At 57.2% G+C, this 22,302-nt stretch overlaps 2 protein-coding genes across 4 annotated transcripts; one reads left to right on the forward strand and one right to left on the reverse strand.

The window, feature by feature from the left end:
* Nucleotides 1–2,679: 2,679 nt before the first annotated feature.
* LOC118716933 (zinc finger and SCAN domain-containing protein 5B-like) lies at nt 2,680–4,092 on the forward strand. Its single transcript, XM_036434439.2, is given in 3 exon segments — nt 2,680–2,891; nt 3,346–3,834; nt 3,837–4,092. Coding segments are annotated over 3 exon segments (723 nt in total). The 5' UTR covers nt 2,680–2,827; the 3' UTR covers nt 4,007–4,092.
* A 2,635-nt stretch (nt 4,093–6,727) lies between these two features.
* Nucleotides 6,728–14,999, reverse strand: ZNF444 (zinc finger protein 444). Of its 3 annotated transcripts, none has more exons than XM_036434444.2 (4): nt 14,821–14,999; nt 11,365–11,718; nt 9,325–9,409; nt 6,728–7,960 (listed from the first exon to the last, which is right to left on the reverse strand). In XM_036434444.2, exons 1-4 carry the CDS (start codon nt 14,869–14,871, stop codon nt 7,347–7,349), a joined length of 1,104 nt encoding a protein of 367 aa, XP_036290337.1. In that variant the 5' UTR covers nt 14,872–14,999; the 3' UTR covers nt 6,728–7,346. The 3 variants fall into 3 exon arrangements, with proteins under 3 accessions (XP_036290337.1, XP_045436338.1, XP_045436337.1); XM_045580382.1 differs by lacking the exon at nt 14,821–14,999 and adding an exon at nt 14,260–14,275; XM_045580381.1 differs by lacking the exon at nt 14,821–14,999 and adding an exon at nt 13,048–13,093.
* Nucleotides 15,000–22,302: the final 7,303 nt, after the last annotated feature.

The raw sequence follows: 22,302 nt of genomic DNA on the forward strand, positions 1-22,302 counted from the left end.
TCAGGCTCCATTCCCCATTGGGGGAGTGCAGGTGTTAGCTGATTGATGTTTCTCCCTCTCTCTCACCTCTTCATTTCTCTCTCTAAAATCAATAAAATGAAAATTTTTTTAAAAAGAAGAATACTAGCCAAAACCGGTTTGGCTCAGTAGATAGGGCGTAAGCCTGCGGACTGAAAGGTCCCAGGTTTGATTCCTGTCAAGGGCATGTACCTTGGTTGCAGGCACATCCCCAGTGGGGAGTGTGCAGGAAGCAGCTGATCAATGATTCACTCATCATTATGAGTGCATTAATGAGAAACATTAATTAATGTTTATATCTCTCTCTTCCTTTCCCTTACTCTCTGTAATCAATAAAAACATGTTTGTTTGTTTGTTTTAAAAAGAATACTATGGGTTAACCTCCGTGGCATTAAATATGGGACCCATATAAGGGGTGTTTCATACTGGGCGGGTCAACACTCCAACTCATCAAATTCTCTCCTCTCTTCCCCCAGGACTGTGTGTCTGTTACCTTGTCTGTCCCTTCTCTCGCTCTCCCTCAGGAGCTGACTTCAGGACAGGTTCGCTCCAGTACCATTGAAGACCTTTCCAGTGACGATGGCTACATTCCAGGTGTTCTCAGGTGGTCCTGAGAGCGCACAGGGAAGCCTGGGCTGGGCGCTGCCACCGACAGGATGGCCTCAGGGATGCCTCACAGAGAGACAGTACGAGGACTCCGAGTGGTGGCACAGGCACTTCAGAGAATTCCAGCCCTCAGAGGGCTCGGACCCCCTCCAGAGCTTGCACACAATTAAGGAGTCTCTCAACCTGTGGATGAGGCCGGACATGCGCTCCACGCGGCAGATCCTGGACCAGCTGGTGCTGGAGAAGTTCATGACCTGCATGCCCCTGGAGCTGCAGGTCCTGGTCAGGGAGAGGAAGGTGCAGAGCTGCGAGGAGCTGGAAACCTTGCTGAGGAAGAAGGAGAAACCCAGGAAATGGGTGAGTGGGACCTTCAGGATGGGCAGGGCAAGGGAGGCCAGTCAATGTTCTTTAGTGTTCAGTGTTTTTTTGTTTGTTTGTTTTTTAAAATATATTTTATTGCTTTTGTACAGAGAGGAAGGGAGAGAGATAGAGAGTTAGAAACATCGATGATGAGAGTCATCGATCAGCTGCCACTTGCACACCCCCTACTGGGGATATGCCCGCAACCAAGGTACATGCCCTTGACCGGAATCGAACCCTGGACCTTTTAATCCCCAAGCCGACGCTCTATCCATTGAGCCAAACCAGTTTCAGCAGTGTTCTGTGTTTTTATGTTTTAAATATATTTTTGTTGACTTCAGAGAGGGATGAGGAGACAGAGCCAGAGAAACATCAATGATGAGAGAGAATCACTGATTGGCTGCCTCCTGCACACCCCCACCAGCCCATTGAGGATCAAGTCTGAAACCGGTGGTATGCCCTGTCCGGGAATGGAGCTGTGACCTCCTGGTTCATAGGTAGATACCCAGCCACTGAGCCTCAACACCCAGGCCACATGAGCATTCCTTAGATGGACATCTTCTGACATGTGATCTTCCATCCAGAACCACACATTCCTAATGATCTCAGAATAACCCCAGGAGGTAGACTTGTTGGTTCTGCCTCATGGGTGAGGAAACTGAGGCACAGACCAGGTGGAGGGATGGTGCCTGTGCTCTCCAGGGAGCCTGTGGCAATGTTGGGAGACATGTTTGGTTGCCACCATGTGCGCGGATGATTGAAAGAATTCCTTTTTTAGAGAGAGAATGGGGAAGGGAGACAGAGGGAAACTTTAAGTGTGAGTGTGAGAAGGACACAGGCAAGGAGGAAGGTGCCTCCCGGGTCTCATCCTCTTTCATTTCCTCCCCACAGAGGGTGCTCACCATCCAAGGGCAGGAATATCTTCTGGAGAATTCGGAGGAAGACCTGGTGCTGGACTTGTCTATGAAGTCTTCAACCCCCATCAGTGAGGCGGGGGAACATCCTGACAACAGCACGGAGGTCCTTGGAGAGCTGGGAAACCAGCCAGGACCCAGTGATGTGGCCTGGGGACAGGTGAGTTTGTGACGCCCTGATCTGTGGGGACAGGTGGGAGCAGGTTCAAGGGTTCGTGCAGCCCGTAGCTGCCATGGCATTTGGGAATTTGGACACAGGCTAGAAAGGGACCCTGAAATGCATCGAGGGGAAGCGTTCAGTTCATGGGCATTTCTGAACCAACGTGGACCATCAAGAGTCCCTGACCTCTGTGCTTGGTCCACAGACCAGTAGAAATCTACTGATCCTTTGAGCATTACCAGGGTGAGGAGTGGGGAGGGCTGGGTCCAGAATTGGGAGTTGGGGGTGATGGGTTTGGCCCCAAGGAAGTCTACACAGAGCCCCAAAACTGTGGTGTTAGGTAACCTGGGGTCCAGGTCAGGGAGATGGACCAGATGGGGCACTGGATGGCAAACTCATGAGTCAACAGAGCCAAATATCAACAGGACAACGATTGACATTGCTTTTGAGAGCCAAATTTTTTAAACTTAAACTATATGTGGGTCCTTTGTGATCAACTTAATCAGGGCACTCCTAAGCTGGCCTTTGCTATCGATAAAAGCTCATGGGGCCAAAGAGCTGCATGAAGCTCGTGAGCTGCAGTTTGCCGACCACCGGGATGGGGGAAGGAGGGACAGAGCTTCCCACTCCTGGTTTCAGACACGTCTAACCACCCTTGTCTGCCCATGGTCAGAGGCAGCAAGTCCTCCAGCCAGAGACGATTCCCAAGAACAGTGACCCGCATGGTGTGAGGCCTGCGGAGAGATTGGAGGAGTTGGAGGAGAACGTGATGGTAGAAGAGGAAGAGGCAGCGGTTCTCACAGCTCCAGAGGCTCCGCTTCCCAGCAGTCCTGGTGAGTATGGATCGGGGCTTCAGAGCGATTATGGATGCTCCCTGTGCTGAGGATGCAGCCTGGTCCTCTATTGGCGACAGGTGGCTCTCCATGCCAAGCCTTGTCCACTACAGACACCCTGGTGTCCTAAGGTCTAGTCTCTCAGGTTTGTTGGTTGATGGGAATTTCTCAAGCACCATCAGCTTTGGTTCAGAGGCTTTTGGGGGTGTTAAAAGTGTTCTCTCTCATATGACTGTTAGAGAGAGAGTGCAGAGAAGATAGAGAGAGATAGAGACATCGATGAGAGAGGAAATCATGGAATGGCTGCCTCCTCCATGGACGGAGCCCTACACCCCGGGCACCTGCCCTGACAGGGAGTGGAGCTGGCGACTCTTGGCTGCTGGGTGGGTGCTCAGTCCCCGAGCCAGGTCGAAACGGCTTTTATTCATGTTGTGCGTTGAACCCTCTCTTTCAGGAGATACGGTGATGACAGAGGGGGAGCAGAGCCCCCAAGAAGGAATCAGCCTTGAATGTGTGGATGCTGCTGACAAACCTCCCGCCCACATCCCAGAGACTCGGGCCCTGACTCAGCGTCAGAAGAGAAGAGGTTCTCGGCATGCAAGAGGTTCCCACAAGAGAAAAAGGGGGAACACTCCCACCATCCAAGAGGAGCCTCAGGAAGCAGCCGTGCCATTGGGCCAAGGACAAGCTGTAGGACAGCCCGGGTCCGATTCAGTTGGTGCATCAAACGCTGTGGAGCCAGCTGGTCACCCTGTTGGCACAGAACCCGGGAGACAGATCCCAAACGAGTGTGAGGACTGCCACGAGAGGTTCAGTAATAAATCCCAGTTAGACCTTCACCGGAGGACACACACGGGAGAGAGGTTCTTCCAATGCCTTTTCTGTCCCAAGAGATTCCCTCAGGCCTGGGACCTGAGGGTCCACCATCGGACTCACCAGGGCCAGAAGCCGATCCGCTTTTACCGTCCGCAAAGAGAGGTTCGCCCAGGAGTCCATGCTGCGTGGCCTCCAGCGGGTCCACACCCGGGAGAGGCCGTACCAGTGGGACGTCTGCCACCAGAAGGTCAGCCACAGAGGGAGCCTCAACATCCACATGTGGCCCCTCTCGGGCCTGAGGCCCTACCGGTGTCCCCGGTGCGACAGGGCCTTCCGCCAGCTGGGGACATTTCAACGCCACCAAAGGGCATGTCAACCAGGCGGTCCGGAGGCTCCACATCCCTGCTGACCCAGAAGGACAGGAATGGGTGCAGAAATGGTCCATGAGCACTTAGACACAGGAGGCGCTGTGGATTAGGATTGGGGTCCTCCAATGATCCCTCATGTTCCCTGTTGGCCCCATATCCTGTGTCAGTCTTGCTACCTTTTTTTTCAATAAATAGCTCATGATTAAACCCTTATCTTCTGTTTGTCCTCCTGTTGTCCTTTGTTTCCTTGTAAAATAGGGAGGTCCCAGGAGAGTGGCCAGACTCCCTACAGAATACCCAGTGCAGTGTGGATGTCTGACACACCATATTTTTTTATTTTGTAAATATATATATATTATTGGTTTTTGTTTGTTTGTTTTTACAGAGAGAAAGAGAGAGGGATAGAGAGTTTGAAACATTGATGAGAAACATCAATCAGCTGCCTCCTGCACACCTCTCCTGGGGATGTGCCTGCCACCAAGGTACATACCCTTGACCAGAACCAACCTGGGACCCTTGATTCAGCAGGCAGACACTTTATCGATTGAGCCAAACCAGTTTGGGCAAAATATTTATATACTAAAGGCTGGGTGCACGAAATTCATGCACAGAGGGGGATTCCCTCAACTTAGTGTGCACCCTCTCCAATTAGGGACCTTTTGTGGGATGTCTGACTGCCATTTTAGGCCTGATCACAGGGATGAGACCTAAAACTGGCAGTCAGATAACCTCTCACAATCTGGGACCACTGGCTCCTAGCTGTTCACCTGCCTGCCTGCCTGATTACCCCTAACTGCTTCTGCCTGCCAGCCTGATCACACCTAACTGCCCTCTCCTGCAGGCCTGAGGTTGCCCACAACTGCCCTCCTCTGCTGGCCAATTTGGTTCTGATTGGTCAGTTCCTATGCCAGTCAGCCTCAAAAACTCCACCTCCTAGGCAGCCATTGGCTCATCACAGCACCCAGATTTGGTTCTCATTGGTCGGTTCCTATGCCAGTCAGCATGAGAAGCTCTGCCTTCTAGGCAGCCATTGGCTCCTCACAGCACCCACTTTTGTTTCCCATTGGTCAGTTCCTATGCCAGTCAGCATCAGAAGCTCCGCCTCCTAGGCAGCCAGCACCCACCTATGGTTCTGATTGGTCAGTTCCTATGCTAGTCAGAGTCAGAAGCTACGCAGGACAACAGTGAAGGCACACTCACAGCGCCTGGGACTCCCGCCGGCGCCACCGGAGTCACCCAGGCCCCCAGCCGGGCCCCTCCTCACAGCCCTTCCTGGAGCCCTGAGCCTCCACTGCCCACCCCCAAATACCCTTTCCATCCCATCACCCTCCGTTTTTAAATATATTTTCATTGATTTCAGAGAGGAAAGGAGAGAGTGAAGCATCATTTATGAGAATCTGACTGGCTGCACGCCCCCATGGGATGGAGCCGACCCCGGGCCTGGGCTCTGACGGGGACTTGAACCGTGACCTCCAGGGTCATAGTTTGAAGCTCAACCAGAGCTATGCCAGTGGGCTCACCCTCCCTTTTGTGTGTGTGTTGCTTTGTTTGTTAGTCCTCACCTGAGGATATTTTCCCATTGATTTTTAGGGAGAGTGGGAGAGAGAGGGAGAGAGAGGGAGAGACAGAGAAACATCGATGTGAGAGACACAGATGGGTTACCACCTCCTGCACCAGCCCTGATCCAACCCGAGGCCCTTTGGTCCGCAGGCTGACGCGCTGCCCACTGAGCCACGGGTCGGGTCTCTCCTTTATTTAAAACCAGGTCCCCGGCTGTCTCCGCATCTGCTGGCTGTCGGCCTTCCTCCTCTTTCCCTGGAGCCTCAGCTTCAGTGCGGCCGGACAGGGGCTTCCCGTGGGCTCGGGCTCCTCCAGGCGCCCATGGATCTTGCATTAACAGTGTCCGTCGCAGCGCGGTGGCCGCGGCTGCAGGAGGCCGGGCTGGCGCACAGGTGCTGCCCCTCCCGCGCCCGCCACCGGGTCTGCAGGTGGAGGCCCGGGCGCAGGCAGACACGGAGGGTTCCTGCTCAGCGGAGCTCGCTGCCGCCTCTTCTCTCACCCAGAGCCATCGGAAGCCGCGACTGCCGGGCCGTCGGGAGGGTGAGGGGTTGGGGAGGACACGGCGGGGTGGGGGGATTGGAATTGGGGCTGGAATGGGTTCGGGGACCAAGCGAGGGCGGCCCAGGCTGCTCCAGTCACTCCCGGCGATGCCCCCGGCCCCAGGCCAGGCGCCCCATACGGGAGGGGTGCGGAGGCCGAGAGGGCGCACACTACAGAGCCGCCGGCCAGACCCGGAGGAGGCGGCACAGGACCACCCCGGGCCCAATCCGGGGCTCTGGCCACCGCGGCGCACAGGCCTCTGGGAGCACCAGCCCGGCCGGGTCTCCAGACCCACAGCCCCAGCAGGCGGGGAGCCAGCCGCCCTTCCCCGCCTGGGAGAGGGACCGGGACCGCTCACAGGTGTGAGGGGCCCGTGTGGCACCTCCCACCACCTCTCACCGGGGCCCATCTTTAGACTGGAGAGCAGGAACGGCGGCCCCGGGAGCTGGGGGGTTCCAGGGCTCCGCCCCCCGCACCCTTCCTTCTCTCCGCCCCCTTTCCCCCCCCCCCCCTCCAGGGAGCAGGGCACGTCCACAGAGGCCGGCGGGGCTTGCCCCTCATCAGTGACTTTATTCCGGGCAGATGCTGGTGAACCGCGTCCACGCGCTTCTCGGAGCGCCATCTCCGCGCACCCCTGCCCCCCACCTGTCCGGGCGAGGCGGAGGGCAGGGGCAGGACCCGGCCCCCCGCCTGCGGCCGCCCCTCTGGCCCAGGGGCCTCCTGAGCGCCTCCCCTGGGCCCCGCCCGCCCTTCCCCCCAAAGGGCGGTGCGCGGGTCAGGGACACGGGGAGGCCCCTGCACAGGGCGGGGCGGCTGGCGGTCAGGAGGGGGGCAGAGCGGAGGTCGGATTGCCCCACCTCTCTCTGCCGTCTGCGAACTGGGGCGAAATTCAGAAGAAAAACACACGCTACTGTGAACTCAGGGGAAAAATCAAGTCCGCCCGCAACCGGAGCTTTCCCTCCGGCACCGCCTCCTCCTGCGCCGCCGCCAGGAGCGCGGGGTTCGGGGCGCGCACAGCCGGACGGGACCTGAGGACGCTGGGGTGCGGGGGGGCTCAGTCCGGGGAGGAGGCTCAGTCCGGGAGGAGGAGGTGGGGGCGGGCGGCTCAGTCCGGGAGGAGGCGTCGGGGGAGGAGGCTCAGTCCCGGGGATCAGGCGGGGGCGGGCGGCGGCTACCCCAGCGGCCACGGCGGGAAGGGCCCCCCGCCCTCGGGGCCCGGCGCCCCGGTGGCCGCCGCGGCCGCCGCTGCAGCCGCCGCCGCCGCGCGGCCGTGGATGCGCTGGTGGCGCAGCAGGTGCTCGCGGCGGCCGAAGCCCTTGCCGCACTGCCAGCAGGCGAAGGGCCGCGCGCCCGAGTGCGTCTTGCGGTGGCGCACCAGGTGCTCGCGCCAGTAGAAGGTCTTGCCGCACTCGCAGCAGGCGTGCGGCCGCTCGCGGGCCGGCAGCGGGCGCAGCGCGGGCCCGGGGCAGGCGGGGCCGCCGGGGTGCGTGCCGCGGTGGCGCCGCAGGTGCTCCTTGCGCCGGAAGGCCTTGCCGCACTCGGGGCAGGCGTGCGGCTTCTCGGCCGAGTGGCTCTGCCGGTGGCGCAGCAGGTGCGCCGGCTTCAGCGCCGTCTTGCCGCACTCGGGGCAGGACACGGTGCCCGCGGCGGCGGCCAGCAGCGCGGGCAGGGCGGGCGCGGGCAGCGCGGGCGGCGCCAGCGGGGGGCTGCCCGGCTCCTGCTTGTAGGGCCGCGCGGCCTGGGCGTCGCCAGAGGCCGGCTCCTCAGTTCCCGGGACGGCATCTCCTGCGGGCAAAGGCGCGGTCAGGCGGCGGCGGGCAGGGCGGGCAGGGTGAGGGCCGCGGGCGGGGCGGGCAGCGCTGGGGGAGGGGCTCTCATCCATCCGTCCCTGCGGCTCAAACAGTCAGCGCTACACAGGCGTGCCAATGTGTGTGCGGGTGTGTGAGGGAGGGAGGGGTACAGGTCACAGAAGAGACTGAAGGGCGATCGGAGGGATGGAAGAAGGGAGGAGGAAATGGGGAGAGGAATGAGTACATGCAGGGGATGGATGGATGATAGATGAATGGATCGGTGAATGGGCAGATGATTGGTGGGCAGGTGGGTGGATGGAGGATGAGGTGGTGGATGGATGAATGGTAGGGAGATGGAGGTAGACAGATGGGTGGCTGGATGTACGGATGATGGAGAGGTAGGTGGGTAGATGCATGGATTGATGGTAGGTAGATGGTGGGTGGATGGATGGATGCATGGATGGATGGGTAGGTGGATGGAGGAATGGATGGGTGGATGATGGGTGGGTGGGTGGATGGATGATGGATGGGTGGATGGATGAGTGGGTGGGTGGGTGAATAGGTGGGTTGATGGGTGGGTGGATGAATGGATGATGGCTAGGTGGATGGAGGAATGATGGATGGGTGGGTGGGTGGGTGGATGGATGAGTGGGTAGGTGGGTGGGTGGGTGGGTGGATGATGGCTAGGTGGATGGAGGAATGATGGATGGGTGGGTGGGTGGGTGGATGGATGAGTGGGTAGGTGGGTGGGTGGGTAGGTGGATGGAGGAATGATGGATGGGTGGATGGATGGATGGGTGGGTAGGTAGGTGGGTAGGTGGATGGGTGGATGGGTGGATAGGTGGGTGGGTGGATGGATGGATGATGGCTGGGTAGTCCCTGTCCTGTGACCCTCCCTACTCTCCCCGAGTCCTCCCTGCCCTGGCCTCCATCCTGCTGCCTCCCCATCGGCCCTGAGATGACCCTGAAGCTGCAGTTAGGACACAGCCCTCTTCCGGCACCGGGAGAGCATCTCGCTGTGCAGCTGTCCCAGGCCCTGCCCATCCCCCTTCTCCCACAGGTGCACCTGACCTCCCTCCCCCCGTCACGGGTGTGTCCGGGACCGGGCGGTGCAGCTACAGGACGCGGGCACCACTGCGCGTCGCTGGGGCTGCGGTGGGATTGCAGCTCCCGGGCCAGAACCTCCCTGGGCCTGTCCAGCCCCCTCCCCGCCCCCCACTCTGCCCTGCTGCGCGGGCCCTGCGCAGGGTCCGGGGGCCTACAGCGAGGCAGCCAGGGACACCCACTGAGGGGCGGGTGGGCGGGGCACCCCGCGCTGGGCCCGGAGAAAGCCGTGGGCGGGAAGGGCCGGCCACTCACCTAGCGCCATCATCCCGGCGTCGTCCTTCTGGAGGCCGACCCCGGCCCCCTCCGTCCCCTCCCCGGGGGCCCGCATCGCTGGTCCCTGGAAGGAGACGCCGCGTTGTGAGGTGAAACGCCCGAGGGATGGCCTGCACTTCCCGCCCCCTCCCCTCCCAACGGCACCTCACACCTCTCACCAGTCCCAGCGCCAGGGCCCTGAGCCGGGGGATGCTCGCTCGGCCACCCCACGAGGCCTGTGAGAGCCCCCTAGGGGACCACAGCGTCTGCCGACACCTTAGCTGCAACCTCCTGAGACGAGGCGCCAGACCCCAACCCTCAGAGACTGCGTGGGACGCTGCGTCTATTTTTAAACCACCAAGATGGGGGCCACCTGTTACACAGCTGCAGCTGACCGATACAGCTGCTCTGAACGGTGCACTAGCTGCTGCTGCTGCTGCTTTTTCGTTTGTTTGTTTTTTATGGGAGAGGGAGAGACAGAAACATCAGTGATGAGAGAGAACCATGGACCAGGCTGCCTCCTGCATGCCCCACCCTCCCCCGGGGGCAGAGTCTGCAACCCAGGAATCGAACCCTGACCTCCTGGAGCAACCACTGAGCCCCACCAGCCAGGCTGCCTGAGCTTCTTCCTGCCCTTTGCAAACTCTGGGACAGAACGGGGCGTCTGCCTCCCACAGTCTGACCGGAGGCCCCAACCCCGGCTTGTGCTCACACAGCTCCAGCCCGCTCTGCCCTCTCTCTGCCGGGGACCAGGGGGAGGGGCTGCCCGCAAAACCATGTGTGCTGGCCCTTTAAGAGGGTATCTGCATTCCCCGCCGGACAGCAACTCCTGGCCCCGTCCTCCCTCCGCCCGGTCCTGGTGCTCTTGGTTGGGGTGCAGCCTGGGGTTCCGACCCCCGAGGGCTCAGTGGTAACCCCCACTGGCGGAGCGATGCCCCCAGCTGCCGTCGTGGGGGCCCGGTCAGCCGGTGTGCCTCTGCCATATAATTACTTTCCTTGCTACTCCGTAACTGTCATTTTGTTACTGTTACGAATCGTAATGGAAACATCTGATAAGCAGGATGTCTTAGGCCAGTGATTGGCAAACTCATTAGTCAACAGAGCCAAATAGCAACAGTATAACGATTGAAGTTTCTTTTGGAGAGCCACATTTTTTACACTTAAACTATACAGGTAGGTACATTGTTATTAAGTTGATTAGGGTACTCCTCAGCTGGCCTTTGCTAAAAGCTCAAGGGGCCGCCAGCACCGGTTTGGCTCCTGTTGGCTCAGTGGATAGAGCGTTGGTTTCCAGTCAAGGGCATGTACCTTAGTTGCGGGCCATCCCTAGTGGGGGGGATGGGGTGTGTGTGTTCAAGGGGCAGTTGATCGATGTTTCTCTCTCATCAATGTTTCTAGTTCTCTATCCCTCTCCCTTCCTTTCTGTAAGGAATCAATCAAATATATCTTAAAATTAAAAAATAAAGTCAATAGGAAAATATCCTCAAGTGAGGATGAAAAAAAGAAATAACAGCCCTAGACAGTTTGGCTCGGTGGACAGAGCATCAGCCTGCGGACTGAAAGGTCCTGGGTTCGATTCTGGTCAAGGGCACATGCCCGGGTTGTGGGCTCGGTCCCCAGTGGGGAGGGGTGCAGGAGGCAGCCAATCAATGATTCTCTCTCATCGTGGGTGTTTCTCTCTCTCTCTCTCTCTCTCTCCCTCTCCCTTCCTCTCTGACATCAATAAAAATTTAAAAAGTGCCAAAACCGGTCTGGCTCAGCAGATAGAGCTCACTGTCTATCCTTCTCCCTGCCTCTCTGTAAAAAGTCAATAAAATACATTTAAAAATAAATAAATAAAAAACAGAAAATAACAAACAAATAAAGAGTACCACCAGCCTGAGGCTCCCACCGGCAGCGCCCCCATCACACCCTCGGTCCCCAGGCTGCGGTGAGGCTGTGGGGCGGGCCTGTCCACGCACAGGGAGGCGCCAGGGAGCGGGGTTCCCCCCACACCCTGCCCGCTGTCCCAGCTGCCCCTCCCCGCGCCCCCGGGCTCACCCAGAGCTCCTCCAGCAGCGCCAGCGCCTCCTCGCCGCTCTGCGGCCGCCGGCTGCACACCCAGGCCTGCACGTCGGCGGGGAAGGCGCTCAGGAACTGCTCCAGCACCAGCAGCTCCAGCATCTGCTCCTTGGTGCGCAGCTCGGGCTGCAGCCAGGCCCGGCACAGCGCGCGCAGCAGCCCCAGCGCCTCGCGCGGGCCCGGCGCGTCGCCCAGGTGGAAGCGGCGGAAGCGGTGCCACGGCGAGTCCAGCACCAGCAGCTCCGCGGCCGGGCCCTCCTGCTTCACCGGCTGCGGCGCCGGAATCTCCATCGGGGCCGGCGAGCCCGGGCCGGGCAGCGGGGACGGCGGCACCTGCGAGGGGGGACACCGGGCACGGTGAGGGCACCTCCGGCTCTGCCAGGACCCCGGCCACCTCCTGCCGCCAAGGGATGGGAGCAGGGGTGCGGGTGCACACCCCAGCGTCCCCCCTCAGGACCAGAGCGGCTTGGAGCAAGTGATGCCGCCTCTCTCTGCCTCAGTTTCCCCCCCGTCCCCGACACCCCCATAAAACAAAGCGCTGTCCTGGACAAGGTGGCTCAACGGGAAGGGCATCGTCCCATGAACCCAAAGGCTACCGGTTCGATCCCCGGTCAGGGCACATACAAGAAGCCATCAACGGCCCTGGCTGGTGTTGCTCAGTGGATAGAGCGTCAGCCTGCAGACTGAAGGGCCCCGGGTTCCATTCTGGTCAGGGGCACATGCCCGGGTTTCAGGCTTGATCCCTAGTGGGGGGCATGCAGAAGGCAGCCAATCGATGATTCTCTCTCATCCTTGATGTTTCTATCTCTCCCTCTCCCTTCCTCTCTGAAATCAATAAAGAAATATATTAAGCCCTAACCAATTTGGCTTAATGGATAGAGCATCGGCCTGTGGACTGAAGGGTCTCGGGTTCGATTCTGATCAAGGGCATGGACATTGGTTGCTGGCACGTCCCCAGTTGGGGGGGTGCAGGAGGCAGCTGATCGATGTTTCTCTCTCACCGATGTTTCTAACTCTCTCTCCCTCTACCTTCCTCTCTGTAAAAAATCAATAAAATATATTTAAAAAAAAAGAAATATATTAAAACAACAACATACTGTTCTTAACATCATCTCAATAAATTCAATAAACCCTACCTCTAGCCCTAACCTTGACCCTAAAAATAAATAAATTCAATAAAAACTTAAGGGGGGGAGGGCAATGTTAAAATATGCACAGAGATAATAACTTAATAAAAAAATGTAAAAATAAATGAATAAATAAATAAAAAGAAAAACTTAAAAAGAAAAATAAATGTTGACCTTCTCTCCACTGGGTGCCGGTAGCTCCTCCCCAGTTCTGCCACCAAACATGTCCACACACATTGCCACATGTCCCCGCGCACAAGGACTCCCACACGCCTCTGCCCCGCCCCCGCCCCCGCCCCCGCCCCGCCCAGCCGCCGGCTGTCCTTGAACAAGGTACACGGCCTCCGATCCCGGGGCCAAAATCACACAGACCCATGGGCGGCAGTAACAGTTCAACCCTCTGTCCCGATACTCCACGGTTGTGGGTTCGATCCCCGGTCAGGGCACATACCAGGATCAACCAATGGCCCTGGCCGGTGTGGCTCAGTGGATGGACCAGAGGGTCCCGGGTTCGATTCCGGTCGAGGGCACGTACCTTGGTTGCGGGCTCTTCCCCAGCCAGGCTTGTGCAGGAGGCGGCCAAGAGGTGTGTTTCTCTCACATCGATGTGTCTCTGTCTCTCCCTCTCTCTTCCACGTCCCTAAGAATCAACGGAGAAACATCCTCAGGTGAGGAACAACAACAACAAAAAGCAACCAATGAACGCATAAATCAAAGGAACCGCAAATCAGTATTTCTCTTTCCCTTCCTCCCTCTAAAATCAATCGATAAAAGTGTTAGCCCCAGTCCAGTGGTCGGCAAACTCATTAGTCAACAGAGCCAAATATCAACAGTGCAAGGATTGAAATTTATTTTAAGAGCCACATTTTTTAAACTTTTACACTTCTTCTAAGGCCACTTCTTCAAAATAGACTCGCCCATGCCGTGGTTGATTCTTCCTTTAAAAAATATTTTTTTATTGATTTCAGAGAGGAAGAGAGAGGGAGAGGGAGAGAGAAACATCCATGGTGAGAGAGAATAATGGATCGGCTGCCTCCTGCACGCCCCCTACTGGCGATGGAGCCAGCAACCCGGGCATGTGCCCTTGGCCGAAATGGAACCCGGGACTCTTCAGTCTGCAGGCCGACGCTCTATCCACTGAGCCACACCAGCCAGGGCCATTGGCTGATTCTTGCATGAGCCCTGACTGGGGATGGAACCCCCAAGCTCGGGGTCATCAAGGCCTCCAGGCCAGGGCCCCACAAGCACCTACATGCGTTGGAAATCTAGCTGCAAACTGGAATAGGCATTAAGATAAGCAGTAGCCGGGCCTGCCTGGCTCCGTGGCTGAACACTGACCTATGAACCAGGAGGTCAAGGTTCGATTCCCGGCCAGGATTCCATCCCCCCCCCCCAGTGTAGGGCGTGCAAGAGGCAGCCAACCCATGATTCTCTCTCATCGTAGATGTTCCTACTTCTCTCTCTCTCCCTCTCCCTTCCTCCCGGAAAGCAATGCATGTGTTAAAATATATATATTTAAAAGTAAAGGCATTAAAGGCAGTGACTGGAGGCTGTCGGGGTGGAAGGGGGTGGCAGGGGGAGGGGGGCTGCCTCGGGTGATAAGAGCCACAAGCTGAGGCGGGGTGGTGGGGCGGGACACACTCCTCACCAAGACAGAAACCCAGCCGAGACCTGTGTGGCTCAGTGGACAGAGCATCGGCCTGCGGACTGGAGGGTCCCGGGTTCGATTCCGGTCAGGGGCATGTACCTTGGTTGCGGGCACATCCCCAGTGGGAGGTGTGCAGGAGGCAGCTGGTCCATGTTTCTAGCTCTCTGTCCCTCTCCCTTCCTCTCTGTGAAAATCAATAAAATTAAAATAATAATAATAATAAAGACAGAAACCCAGAAATCTTGGGGAACCCCCCAACTTCGCAAAGTGCGTGGAAAGCGCACGGGAAAGGATTCACCTGCACCCCGTCTGCGGGGGGGCGGGGCATGCCCTCCCCCTAAAGCCCCTTCCCCCATACCTGGGGTCCCAGACTCGTCCCCAGGACCCCGTCCCCGCCCCTTCCCCCTCCCCCTCCCCTCGCCCCCCTTCCAAGGCCCTCCCCAACTCCACTCGCTCTGTTTCCAACTCTTTCCTTCGACACCCCTCTCCCTGACCCCCCTCCCCCTCCCGATCGACCTCCCCTCCCCCTCCCCCTCCCCCACCGCGACCCCCTTGTTCCCCCCTCCCCACATCGCCCCCTCCCGCCCGCCCTTCACCGGCGCCCCCCACCCCCAAAAGCTCCAACCTCCCCCAAACCCTCCCTCACGTCCCCGCACTCACCTCACTCTCCCCGGCGAGGCCCCCCCAAGCCCCCTGCGCCTCCTCGCACATGCGCACAACGCTCACCGGGACTCCATGCCCCGGCAGGCCTTGCGCCAAACTCTTCCGTCCTCCCCTCCCCCCCCACCCCTCCCCCGGGGACCTAGTGCTCCGTTCCGCCTGACGAACCGCCCCCCCCCCCACCGGAGCTCGCCGGCACTACATTTCCCAGGGAGCGGCGCGGCAACGGAGGCTTCCCATTGGCTCTCTCCTCACGTGCGCGTCCGTCCCCCGAGCGGCGCCGCCAGCGCCAGAAATACATTTCCCAAGATGCACCGCGGGCTAGCCAGCGGAGGCGCCTATTGGCCGGCACAAATACGGCCTCGCCTACCTAGCGCGCCGCCGGGCTCTCGGACTACATTTCCCAGAAGGCAGACGGGGCTTCCCGTGGGGTCGCGCGCCGAGGCCGAGCATGCGCAGACGTGCGGACGGTGGAGGTGGGGAGGAGGAGGGACCGTGGTGGCGTCGCCGTGGAGACCGGAGGAGGCGGGACGCAGCCGGGCACTTGGGAAATGGGGGGCCCTTGGGACCCAGGAACGGGCTGAGGAAGAAGGAGGAGGGGCCTGAACCGAAGCCCCGAGCCCAATCCCGGCGTGCTGGGTGTGTCTCCATGGCAACGGGCCGCCGCTCACCCCTCCCCCACCGGCGGAGCTAACGGGGTGCCCGGTCCTGGCGGGGTTCGGCCGTGACCCAGAGCCCTGGCACAGCCTCGGTTCCCCCTCTGTGAATGGGGAGGGTACCTCCTGCCTCACGTCCCGACGTGCCCGCATCGTTCGCGGCGGCGGCCTCAGTTTCCCCGTCTCAGAAACGGGGAGAAGCAGCGCTGGTCTTCAGAGCGGGAGAGAGCTGGAGGCGGGATGGAGTCTGCTCCAGGGCCGCGCTGGTCTGGTTCCCACTCTCATCCCATTGCCCGCTGGACGTCTCTCCGCTTGGACATTTCTTTTCTTTTCTTTTTTTAAAATATATTTTATCGATTTTTTACAGAGAGGAAGGAAGAAGGATAGAGAGTGAGAAACATCGATGAGAGAGAAACATCCATCAGCTGCCTCCAGCACACCTCCCACTGGGGATGTGCCTGCAACCAAGATACATGCCCCTGACCAGAATCGATCCTGGGACCCTTCAGTCTGCAGGCCAACGCTCTACCCACTGAGCCAAACCGGTTGGGGCAGAGAGCCCAATTTTTTAAACTTAAAGTTCTAACGCCATTTCTTCAACATAGACTCGCCCAGGCCGTGGTATTCTGTGGAAGAGCCACACTCAAGGGCCCAGAGAGCCCCATGTGGCTCTGGAGCTGTGGTTTGCCGACCACAGGGCTAGGGGACAGGAGAGCAGGAACAGAACAGAGAATGCCCTTACAAGAAGCGGGGTGAGGAGATAGAAAACGAATTGTGCCAAGCAGGCAGTGTAGAAAAATTAAGAAAAATTAATGCAGTCAGACCACTTGAATTTAGGGGGCAGTACAGTCCCCTCACGGATAAGGATGAGTCCAGGATTTGACTGCTGCACATAAAGCCAGTGTGGAATGAAGTAAGGTAGCAACCATCTCAGGTAGAAACTGCAGGGGAGGGAGGTTGTTTGTTTGTTTGTTTATTTAAACATTTATTGATTTCAGAGAGGAAGGGAGAGGGTTAGAGAGATAGAAACATCAATGAGAGAGAATCATTGATCGGCTGCCTTCTGCACACCCCCCACTGGGGATTGAGCTCACAACCTGGGCGGGCATGTGCCGTTGACCAGAATCGAACCTCGGACCCTTCAGTCCCCAGACCAACACTCCATCCACTGAGCCAAACCGGTTCGCAGTTTTTAACCTTAACTTTCTTTTTTATTTATTTATTTTTTTAATTGAAGTTTTTTGTTTGTTTTTTTTAATATATTTTATTGAGTTTATATTTTATTGATTTTGTACAGGGAGGAAGGGAGAGAGATAGTTAGAAACATCCATAAGAGAGAGCCATGGATCAGCTGCCTCTTGCACACCCCCTACTGGGGATATGCCCGCAACCAAGGTACATGCCCTTGACCGGAATCGAACCTGGGACCTTTCAGTCCCCAAGCCGATGCTCTATCCATTGAGCCAAACCGGTTTTGGCTTAACCTTAACTTTCACTTGCTCTTTGGCTCCTGTACTCATTGGCTTGCTGAAACAATAGAAAAGTTACTTTGATTTTCTGAACTTATGAATGCTGTCCCAGTCGACTGAACCCTCCATGGATGGTGGTTTGTGTGCCCCGTGGATGGTGACCTCACTGGTCACAGAAGCACATTCTTCTGTACCTGGGAACCAGGACAGATCAATTACCCTAAATTGTCTCAGCGGCTGCAGATAATGCGTTCCGGGTGGCTCCGTGGGCCCAGAATCTGGACAGCACAGTTATTCTAAATTGTGTGACCTCCGTGGCCCCAAGACAATGCGTTTCTGCTGACTCAGGGACCCGCAGACCCAAAGCTCTACGTAATCTTCACAGATCACTAACTCGCCCAGTCTCGCTTCTGTAACTGCTCTGTGCACACCGGGCTCCTCGCTCCAGACCCAGAGATGGAATCGGTGCCTTTGTGACTTTCTGCCCACCTGAGCCAGATGTGGTGAGCTTCTAGGGCTGCGAGGTCTGGAGGGCTGAACTGCCCTTCGTAAGCCGCTGGCTGTTAACAAATGACCCCGTAATTGGACTTGTTGAGGCGTCCTTGGTGAGATCCGGGGTACGCACGGCTAGCATGCTTCCAGCGGCTCCCATCCCCACCTCCCTGCCGGTGTGCTCCCAGCATGCCCACCAGCACGGTCTCCCAGCATCCAGCGCACCATCAGCACCGGTGAGCAGAGGGACGAAGGACTGACTCCCCTTCTTCTTCCTCCCTCCCTCCTCTTCACATCCCTCCCGGTTCAAACGCCGCCTCTTCCAGGAAGCCTTCCCAGGCCACTCCCACCCCAATCACCCTGGACAAGGCGCCTCATTGGAGCTTGCGGGGGGGGGGGGGGGTGCCCCTTCTCTCTCCATCTCCTGCCTGGGCTATTTTTAAAAATACATTTTTTATTGATTTTTTTGTACAGAGAGGAAGGGAGAGGGATAGGGAGTCAGAAACATCGATGAGAGAGAAACGTCGACCAGCTGCCTCCTGTACGCCCCCTACTGGGGATGTGCCTGCAACCAAGGTACATGCCCTTGACCGGAATCGAACCTGGGACCCTTCAGTCTGCAGGCCGACACTCTATCCACTGAGCCAAACCGGTTTCAGCCTGGGCTATTTTTTAAATATATATATATATATATATACACAATATATATATATAATTGATTTTTTTACAGAGAGGAAGGGAGAGGGATAGTCAGACACATCGACCAGCTGCCTCCTGCACAATCGCCACTGGGGATGTGCCCGCAACCAAGGTCCATGCCCTTGACCCTGGGACCCTTCAGCCCGCAGGCCGAGGCTCTATCCACTGAGCCAAACCGGCTTCCGCTGGACTATTTTTTTTCAATCCCATCCTCCTGTTAACAACTCAACAACAGAGACCCAGGCCTTGCCAGCTCCCGGGGCTGGGGAGTTAGCAAGGACTAAGGAAGGTGGCTCTGCCCCCCTCCCCCCCTTTCCCAGGCCTGAGGGCGAGCATTCCTTTGGCAGCTCCTGTCCTTCCAGAGCAGCCAGCCTGTGCCTCCCAGCCCCGAGCTGTAATTATTACCCAAAATAATAATTAACCTTCCCTCGTGCAGGCTGAGGATGCTGGGGGCGGGGAGGGGACCTGGGACCTCTCTGGGTCTCCAGCCCAGGCACCTGGAGGTTCCGGAATGTTCCCTGGAGGAACAGGTGGTGGGTGAGCAGGTGAATGCACTCAGGGAGGGAAAGGGGGAAGGAAGGGGGAGGAGTTCCTGAAAGGAATGGCTGGGGGAAGGGGCTGGGTTTGAGCATGACTCACCTTCTCGGGGCCTCAGGAGACACTTAAGAATAAATAATTAAATTGCAAACGAATTGCTTAATGATGGGCTGCCCCAGATCAAAGCACCAGCTGCCAGCCCATTTATTTACAGGTTTATTTACAGCGGGAGGAGAGGGAGGGAAACAGGGTTTCCATCCCCTCGGACGGAAACTGCTGGTCGGCTTCTGTGCTTATCTGTTCGCTAAAACAATAGAGAAGTTGCCGGAGCCGGTGTGGTTCAGTGGATAGGCCTGCAGACTCAAGGGTCCAGGGTTCGATTCCGGTCAAGGGCATGTGCCTTAGTTGCGGGCACGTCCCCAGTGTGGGGTGTGCAGGAGGCAGCTGATGGATGTTTCTCTCTTATCGATGTTTCTAACTCTTTATCCCTTTCCCTTCCTCTTTGTAAAAAGTAAATAAAATATATTTTTAGGAAAGAAAAAAAAAACACTAGAAAAGTTACTTTGATTTTCTGAACGTAGGGATGCTGTCCCAATACTCCATGGATGGTGGTCTGAATGTCCCATGGATGGGAACTCACTGGTCCCTGAAGCACCTTCTTCTGGGACCCAGGACAGCTCAGTTATCCTAACTTGTTTCAGTAGCTGCAGATAATGAGTTTCGGTTGACTCAGTGGTCCCGGAATTTGGACAGAACAATTATCCTAAATGGCCCAGTTTGTCCGTCCCAGCTCACGTGCTTCTGTGGATTCGGTGAACCGTAGATACTTTAGATAAAAACTCGCTCCGTTCCACGTCTGTGACATCGCGAAACAGGCTCTCACTCCAGACCCAGAGACGGAATGATGCCTCAGTGACGTTCTGCCCATGAGCCAGGCTGGCGAGCTGTCCAGGCTGCGAGGTCTGGGGCGCTTTAGCCCCTCGTAAGCCGCCGGCCGTTAACAAATGACCCCGTAACTGGACTTCCTGAGGCACCTTTTGTGAGATGGGCGTACACACAACAGGAGGAGAGGTGGGCGAGGTTGGTGCACCTCCCCCGAGGGACACAGCGAGAGCGGCCCAGGTGGCCACTCCCAGGCTTGGTGGCCAGCGGCTGCTGGGGGGCCTGGTCCTGCTTCTGGGGGTCCCTGCCCCACCTCCCCCGGCTGGACACAGGGACCGTGAGCAGGGCCCACGGCAGGAAGGAGTCAGACAAGGCTCGATGGCCCCCAGGTCCCGGTGTAGGCAGCTCCCGTGTGGGTGGGTACCTCACAGGGATTGATGTGGGGGACACGCACATTGAAAGATGAGACAGAGGCCGGAGACCAGGACACAGGCTTTACTGGAGGAGAAGTCCCTGCCAGCTGCCTTCCAGAGAGGAAAGAGAGAGTGTCGGGGGTGAACACGCCTTTTGAGGGGAGGAACGGGAAGGGATGGGGCTTAGGACACTCAGCACACGCTGATTGGTGGTTTCACGTAAGGCACGTGATTAGGGACCTAGGGACTTAGGGATCGGGGGGCTGAGGGTACTTGGCAGGTGCTGATTGGCGGTTCAGTGTACAGTCCGTGTAAGGTGCCTGGTCAGGTGCTCAGGAATGTCCGGCTGCAGGGGGAGTTTATGTCATTCTCCATCATCAGTAGGGGGAAAGAAGGATCTATCAGACATTTTAGCGGGCAGGTGAGTTCACAGATATGGAAGCCAACTACCATGAGGATCGACTGTTTATAAATAACCAGAGGCCCAGTGCATGGGGATCAGGCTGAAACCGGCTCTCCGACATCCCCCAGGGCCCTGGATTGTGAGAGGGCGCAGGCCAGGCTGAGGGGCCCCACAGGTGCATGATCAGGGCCGGGGAGGGACCGAGGGAGGGCTCCAGGGCGTGTCTGGCCTCCCTTGCCCAGTGCCCAGTCCCGATGGGCTGGACCCCAGCAGCAAGCTAACCTGCCGGTCTGAGAGTCTGCCCCCTTGTGGTTAGTGCACATCATAGCGACTGGTTGAAGGGTAGGACACAGCATAGTAGGCTCTTACTATGTAGGATGTTTAGTTTCATTTTCTAATCCTCACCTGAGGATATTTTCCCATTGATTTTCAGAGAGAGGGAAAGACAGAGGGAAATAACGATGTGATAGAAACACATGGATTGGTTGCCTCCTGCACGTGCCCCAACCAGGGACTGGGGACGAGCCTGCAACAAAGGTACATACCCTTGACCGGAATCGAACCCGGGACCCTTGAGTCCACAGGCCGACACTCTAGCCCAGTGGTCGGCAAACTCATTAGTCCACAGAGCCAAATACCAACAGCACGACGATTGAAATTTCTTTGGAGAGCCACATTTTTTTAAACTTAAACTTCTTCTAACACCACTTCTTCAACATAGACTCGCCCAGACCATGGTATTTTGTGGAAGAGCCACACTCAAGGGGCCAAAGAGCCGCATGTGGCTAGCGAGTCACAGTTTGCCAACCACGGTCCAAGAGAATGACATCCCTCCCCCTCCCCCCCCCCCACTTGCTCACCTTGACACATCAGCGCAGGAAACATGCCCCTGGAAAGCTGATGGATCTTCCCCTGCGACCCTTTCCCTGGATTCCCTCGGGAAGAAAAATGAAAGATCGGAAGCCTGGGGGCAAAGACTCAATACCGGCTACCCCAGGGCAGCGGTTCTCAACCTGGGGGTCCCCACCCCTTTGGGGGACCGAACGACCCTTTCACAGGGGTCGCCCAAGACCGTGGTCGGCAAACCGCGGCTCGCAAGCCACCTGCGGCTCTTTGGCCCCTTGAGTGTTTAGCAAAGGCCAGCTTAATTATAATGCCCTAATTAAGTTAATCACAATGGGCCTACCTATAGAATTCAAGTTTAAAAAATGTGGCTCTCCAAAGAATTGTCAATTGCTGAATTGTTGATATTTGGCTTGTTGACTAATGAGTTGGCCGACCACTGACCTAGTGATTTACAAACACACATTTTATAGAAGAATGCCCACAATGAAGTCTGGTAGCAATCACCTCAGGTAGAAACTGGTTTTTAACTTTATCTTTAACCTGCTCTTTGGCTTCTGTGCTTGTTTGCTGGCTGAAACAATAGAAAGGTTACTTTGATTTTCTGAACTTAGGGATGCTGTCCCAGTCGACTGAACCCTCCACGGATGGTGGTTTGTGTGTCCCATGATGGTGACCTCACCAGTCACAGAAGCACATTCTTCTGGGGACCAGGACAGAGCAATTACCCTGAATCGCCTCGGTGGCCCCAGACAATGCATTTCTGCTGACTCAGGGACCCATACACCCAAAACTGTACGTAATCTTCACAGATCACTAACTCGCCCAGTCTCGCTTCTGTAACTGCTCTGTGTACACCGGGTTCCTCATTCCAGACCCAGAGATGGAATCGGTGCCTTTGTGACTTTCTGCCCACATGAGCCAGGTGTGGTGAGCTTTTCGGGGCTGCGAAGTCTGGAGCGCCGATTGCCCCTCGTAAGCAGCCGGCCGTTAACAAATGACTCCGTAATTACACTTCTTGAGGCGTCCTTGGTGAGATTCGGGGTACGCTACAGCAGAAGAATGCTCACGGCACCAGCCAACGTGCA

The sequence above is a fragment of the Pipistrellus kuhlii genome, unplaced genomic scaffold, assembly GCF_014108245.1.
Source record: "Pipistrellus kuhlii isolate mPipKuh1 unplaced genomic scaffold, mPipKuh1.p scaffold_m20_p_123, whole genome shotgun sequence".
NCBI lineage: Eukaryota > Metazoa > Chordata > Mammalia > Chiroptera > Vespertilionidae > Pipistrellus > Pipistrellus kuhlii.